Consider the following 7,028-nt stretch of genomic DNA (forward strand, 5'->3'; position numbering starts at 1 on the left):
GAAAGCACCTCTACTGCTACATTACAGACCGAAAATGGACTTGCTGTAAGAACTGTTTTGTCCTTGTGGACGGTTTTTTTTGCAGAGACTATCATCAGGCACCTTCTTAGTGCATCATTACTCAATTCACTCGTGACATAGACCAGCAAAATCCATTCCTGAAAAACAGTAATACTTTCCCACCTCACCATTCTGAATATTTCTCTGAGCGATGCATTAAACTCAACGTTCAGGACAGTAAAAATATTTATACTATTTTCTACAAAAAAAAAAAAAAAGGAAAGTGCAGTTTGAATGGACACTACCAGCATGATGTTTACAGACATTGAAAGCACTTCACAGTTCCCTCTGTGTAGCTCAGTTCTTGGTCATCATCTTGAAAGAGGCAAAATAGGTTAAAATGTAGGGAAGGAGGTAATTTTAAATTTCTTGTCACCAAGCAGCTCTTGGATTGTTTTGCAACTTAGCTTAAACATAGCCCTTCCTTCCTTCCTTCCTTCCTTCCTTCCTTCCTTCCTTCCTTCCTTCCTTCCTTCCTTCCTTCCTTCCTTCCTTCCTTCCTTCCTTCCTTCCTTCCTTCCTTCCTTCCTTCTCTCACCAAGTGTTCTGTCTCTTAAACCTCACGGGCATCTTATTGATCAGTAAGCCCTTCATAGTATTTAATAATGTAATGGTTGGCAGTGACAACGACATGATACAGTTCTGGATTCTGCTCCTTTGTTCCTCTGGTGATTCATTTGAGGAAGGTATTGGAATGAGTGATTTCCATTTTATTTCAGTTTTCTCAGATTACACAAAATGTTGAGCATTAAGGGGGGGAACATCCTTTTTCTGTAATATGTGTGACTTACATAGCTGGGGCAGAAACAGGGGGATTTCCTGTTGTGAAAATGAAATAAGCCTTTAGCAGCCTTAACTACTTGAACTCCAGTATTGTTCTCTTGAACAACACACAATACTAATGCTGGAGCATTCATTCTATGACAAGCATGAGTTCACTGACCTTCCTGCTGGGTTCTAGCTTCTATAAGAAGACTAATTTTGCCTAATTCTCTACTTGAACTATCTTTATGTATTCGGATTTAGTTGGCACTATGGTACTTTTGGGCCTTAACCTATAAATCTATTTATTTTTAAATCCAGCCCCCAAGGGATTGATTTCTCCCTCTAGACTATGTAAGTGCACTTTCTCTTTAAGTAGAGGTGGGAATATTGTGTGAAGGGCAATGTTGTTTTCCCTTTAATATCTTTAAGGTTGGGTTCTTTTTTTGTTTTTTAAAAAAGGTTGCATTCAGTGGTGGTACCGCAAATATGGACCATGCGAAATATATGTTGTTCTTCATCTGGACGGGATATGTAAGACACTTTCATCTGGGAGAACCATGTCATTGATTTTAAATACTCCAGTGTGTTCAAGAATGCATGCGCATACTCCTTGTTGCATGTATATAGGCATGTTTTATGTCTCTCTCTCTCTCTCTCTCTTCCACATGCACATACATATATGCAGAGGCACAAATATTCTTTGCATGAACACAAGTCTGCCTTTCCTCCATTGGGACACCAGTTTGGATGGGATATGACCAGAACAGGGAAGAAGTTGCTGCTGAGAAGGATTACTGAGAGGATATATTTTTTAAATTTCTCAAGATTTTTCTCTGTGATGCAGAAGTTTGCCTTTACTCTGTCTTACTAGCTCTGTTGCTTATAATCCCGCTGCTGATTGAACAGGTCCTTAGGAAGAAGCAGAGGATAGCCCAAAGAGGATGGGTTATATTGGCTGAGTTTGAGAGAGAGATCGCTAGGAAGACAAAACTTGAGTTTCTCCATCCTTTATGGAAGTCACATCCATTTGGAGGTTTATATTTTGATGGTGAATATTCAGGACTGGTAGCAATTTGTTAAAGTTTGTTTCTTGTTCTTCTGAATATCCTTGCTTTGCAAGCGTGACTCGCAGGAAACTTCCTATAGGGAGCAAGCCTCAGCAAAGTATAAAAAAAAGATACACGACAGGGGTGTAGGTGAGTGGACAAACCTGAATAAGTACAAGGATGGGGCAGGAAACAAAATGCAAATGAGTAAATGCAAATGTGAGGCAATGAAGGGCTCTTTTCATACTGTTCAGTGATTTTTTGGACACCGGTAATGAATCAGGTAACATATATTCAATTAAGCTATTAGATCTCATTTTCTGGAATGAATTGTTCTCACACCATGGAAACCACTTATAATTTCTGTTAGGAGGAGACAAAACACATTCCTTTCATAATGCCGATTATTTCATATATATATATATGATATATATATATATACTCAAGTTAAAAGGGTCACCTTTTTTTTTTTGTAAAATATCATCTAGCTTCTCCTGTCGGCAGCACATGTTAGGTATGTTAGGAGCCCATCTCTCCCGAGTTGTTTTCCTTCTCTAATTTCATAATGATAAATTAGATGGAAATCAAAAGAAAGGAACAAAGAAGAAACGGGAGGAGGTGGAGAAAGCTACAAGAGCCGGCTTGCACATGAGCAGTGGAAGTGGGAATGGAGGACAAATGGAAAAAAACACTGGGCAATCTTTTGGTAGAGAGCATTCTGTGCATGTCTTGTTGCAATGAGCTAGAGTTGAAAAAAATGTATAAAAGTACCGTACATCACACACCTTAAAAGCAATTTTCCACTCCCCATACGAGATGAACATGAGTGCACTGGCACCCCTTGTAACATTTATACTCATTTAAATTGGGGCGTGTTGCAGGAGAATTTCTACTAGTAAGTGCGGTTGAAAAGGTAATAGTTCTTAACTATATAAAATTTGTAATAATAAGTAAGTGCTTACTAATGATAGATGATTGCTCGCCATTATTCTGGAAAAATATCAGCTGAGATATAAATAAAATGGTTAGGGAATGGAAGAAGACACCTTTCATGAAATTGGGAGGGGGGCTGTAGGAAAATGACAGCCTTTAAAATTCCCCATCTTCTCCTTTTATAGGTGATCAGGTGCTATCTGAAAACATCCTGGCTAACAGTGCTTAGTGAGCCTTAAATCTAGCCAGCCTGTTGAATACCCATTTGATTCCGGCTTTCCCAAACTTTTGCTCTCTAGACATGGCCAGTGGGCTTGATGAGAGTTTTATTTCAACACATTCATTTCGAGAACAACCAGGTTGGGGAGAAGTGTGTGTTAAACTTCTAGAGGGTATAATGACCTTGTGCAACTATTAACTCTACCTCAGAACAGATACACAGCTGAATTGTTCCACCAATGCCATCTTAAAATGAAGAATACCACACACACACACACCACCCGCACAGCCATTGCGTAATTTAAACTGAGGGATTAAATAGTATTAAGGTGCAAACTGTAACCCCGTAATTCTCTTCGGCAGCCGTTTACAGAACCCGCACTGCTATGTTTCTAGCAAGTTTTTGAATCACTTGAATTTGATACGGTGCTATATTACTACACTATGTAATCAGGTGCATGAAACAAAAGCCAGCTGTTGACACCCAAGCTGGTTTTATCACTCATAGATGATTATTTTCTAACAGCCTGTCCACAATGATTGTGGCAGAAAATACTTTTTTAAAAAAAGAATTTTTGTTTTCCTTCTAAACAGTTTCTCAGAATATTTCTTCTCCTATGGAAACGGCATCCTTTGGGGATTATTTGTTTCAAAGGCCTGTCTTGTTTTATCAGAAAAACGATGGTTAATACCAGTAGAACAGATTCTTGTTATATCAGCTGTCTCTCTTCTGTGAAGCTTTTAAGGGGCAGGTTGCACAATGATTTGGGTGGGGAAACATTCTGTTGATTTTTCTGGCTTTAGGTTTTCACTTCTAGTGAATGTGGCTTGGAATTGCTCCGCCCACATTAAGTTTGTCTAGATTGATTAAGTGATACATGATTAACTGTGAAGTAATTTCTGTTCTTTGTTTTAATTAACTGCTTACCACTGGTAAACGAAAGCAGTCAAATGGTCTTGTTGCATTATCTTTAGCAACAAAAAGACAGACGAGGCAGGCTGATGGTCTCGCTTGGTATAATTTTCTTTTTAAGATAGAGAAATCAGAATATATAATATTGAATTTTAAATAAGATGGGGGGGTTGAAAAGTTAACTTTATAAAATTATTTATTCTATTTTAAGCTTTCTTTCTTACTTTTTACCATCTAAGTATTTTTTTTAATTATTATTTTTACTTTTTTTTGGTTTCGATGGTCCAGCTTTATTTATGGGCATATAAAATGAAATTGTGAGATGTTTTTTACAAGCTTCTTCCTTCCTTTTGTGAGGGGCCAAATTAGATTTTGCACTACATGAGGGTCTCTTACCAAAAATGGCACCTGTCTGCCTCTTTTCCATCTGTTGTAAGGTCTGATGTAAACAGTGTGGTATCTTAACATTTTGTATTTCTTCCCCATCACTTAGTGGGGAGGAAAGCTCAGAGAAGAACTTCATAACTTAAACCCTGGGTAAGTTTAAAGAGACGTTGTAAAACAGCAGACAAACATAGAGCAGCGATTGGCTACCCTTAGTTGCCACATTTAGTGTAATTTTAGTTTGGCCCCATTTATTCTTTTTTTAAAAAAAAAAATAAATGGTATGTTTTTGTATGGACAAAGAGAGCATTACTTTATGCTTTTTGTGCAATAGGTTGGAAACATGCTTCTGTTAGGCATACTTTTTAAATGGTAAATGTAGCATTGACTAACTGCAGTTTGGAGAAAGATTATGTAGGTAGTTTTAAGTTTACATTCAAATGAGATCTCCTTCTCCCTTTTCTTGGGATTCTTAAGAGAGTGATAAATGAGGAGTTGTTTCTGTGTGCAAGAACTACCTGTTGGCAATATTTTAACAGTGATCTGGCAAGACCTCTTCAATGTGAACCAAGGAAACTTGTAGCCTATCAGAAATGTTTCTTGTGTGCCATTGGTATGTCTGGTATTTCTCAATATGATACCATTGAACTTGGAAATATTTATTTCTTTGCGGTTGTGCAATGCTCTAGACACAATCTCTTATGTTCTGGGAGTAATACAATAATTTTAAATATCAGATTACAAACTATGATGGTGCTATTTTTTTTCTTCAATTGGATTTGAGCTTTTGGAAAGTTTATCTGGCTCCTATTGTTTTCATAATGACTTAATTAATCCTTGGGAAATTTACTGTCTTCTTTTCCAGTGGATGGCAGACTTATTAACATTAAGTTAATGTTAACCTATTTGCAATTATTTGAAACTGAGCTGCAAATGCAATAGGAGAAAGCCAACCAGTTTGTACATCTACACTATGACTCTTTGATAACTTTATATTTTAAATCAGTACAGAAATGCATTTACTGCAGACCAAACTGTATTTTACAGAAAAAATCCTCTTTCTGTATTTCCTCAGGTAATTGCTCTGGTGTTAAACACTTCATGTGATACCTTAACTTAGCATATATTTGTGTGTGTGCTTTGGGATTTAAAATATAAAATGACAAGGCACACAGGCAGACCATTGCATGTCAAAATTGCAAGTGGATATCTTCACCTTGTAGTCAAAATGTGCACAGAAAACACAGCATTTTTCTTCAGAGGTGTACTCTCGGCTTGGAAGCACGCTTTCCTTTTTAAGTGGAACTTATGTCACATAATTCTTGCTCCAAGAATTCCTTTGTAACCCTAAATTCTTCAAGAACCAAGATAGCTAACCCTAAAAATGTCAAGAGGGTGATGTACAGTGGAGGAGTAGGAGTGTGTGTGCTTAACAGTTTTCCCTACCCACCACTTGTCCTGCAACCCAACAAACAGACATTTTTATCCATGGCTGAAGAGTACAAGGGAGTTTAACAAGGAAAAGCGGTAAAGGAAGCACTATGTGCTTTCTTCCTGTCTTTCTTGCCTGCCCACCATCTGTTTATTACAAAACACACACTCAACATACTGCACTGCAGTAGATATCTGGAAACCCATATCTAGATCTGTTGCTGAATGAATAGCTTTTGCCAAGGGCAGGGGTCTAAAATCGGACGTAGATCCATAAACATTCAGTTAAAGAAAAATGTTGGTAAGTCACCCTGTCCCCTATACGTTGTGTGATCAGGCACATGTTCTTGCATGAGGAGTCAACTAGATGTGCTGTGCATACCCATTGTATAACAGGGTCCTTCAAAAAATACCCTATTTTTTTTTTTGAAAAAATGCGATAAGTATAACAACCAGGCAATTTAGGGTTCTAGGACAATAAGCCAGTGCAACCATTTAATCCTTTATCCTTACTATGTGGCATCATAAAGTGACTGAAAATTCTTGCCGTATTGGGGAGAAAAAAAAATCATAGTTTTGGCTTGGTTTCAATTGGACGTTTACATTTTTTTATGCTTTGTGTTGCTGTGTAACTTTTGTACTATTGGTGGCTAGTTTTTGTCTGAATAAGCCTTTCTGGGAATTATTGCTTGTTTTGATTTTTATGATAGTGAAGCTTGTATTCAGTGTTCTGCCAATTAATATTATATGCTTGTAATAAAAGCAAAAAAAAAAAAAGTTGTCTGATCTCTATTTTTCAAGGGTGTGAAACTAACAGATGAATCTCTCTTTGTGTTTGCAAATAACTTTGGAATCCAGGACAATGAACATGCCCTAACGGAAGACCTGAAAGACCAGTTTAGGAATAGCTTGTCATGTAATTGCCAAGAGTTGACGCTGACTTGATAGGACATGATCAATCAATCAATCCCAATGAAAAAGCTGCCTGCTAGGCTAGTAGCCTGTGAATCCATGCCATGGCAGATAGCAGATTTATGTCTCAGTGATCTCTATGGAGAGGTGGTATTCAGCCAGTTCTGACTGTTCTAGCGAACCAGTAGTAGAAATGTTGAGTAGTTCTGAAATACCACCTTTGGCTGGCCACACCCCCTGATCTATTCACTGCTTCCTGAGTCCCAGCTGTTTGGATGGATCTTCTTTTGTTTCCCTACACAGGAGAACAGAGCTGGAAAGCAGGTTAGTGGGGTGGGGTAGGAATTGAACATCCTTCCCCCAGG

At 37.8% G+C, this 7,028-nt stretch overlaps 1 protein-coding gene across 4 annotated transcripts in view; it reads left to right on the forward strand.

Annotated features, from left to right (window-relative positions):
* PCGF3 (polycomb group ring finger 3) overlaps nucleotides 1-6,513 on the forward strand; it is a 72,206-nt gene extending 65,693 nt beyond the window's left edge. For all 4 annotated transcript variants that reach the window (XM_087716280.1, XM_087716279.1, XM_087716281.1 and 1 more), the window contains one exon: nucleotides 2-6,513. In XM_087716280.1, coding sequence (XP_087572406.1) covers nucleotides 2-49 — 48 coding nt within the window. In that variant the 3' untranslated portion in view covers nucleotides 50-6,513. The remainder of the gene's footprint in view (nucleotide 1) is intronic.
* Nucleotides 6,514-7,028: the final 515 nt, after the last annotated feature.

Source organism: Thamnophis sirtalis, unplaced genomic scaffold (genome assembly GCF_051295495.1).
Source record: "Thamnophis sirtalis isolate CommonGarterSnake01/CBP01778 unplaced genomic scaffold, rThaSir2_p1.2 scaffold_5, whole genome shotgun sequence".
NCBI lineage: Eukaryota > Metazoa > Chordata > Lepidosauria > Squamata > Natricidae > Thamnophis > Thamnophis sirtalis.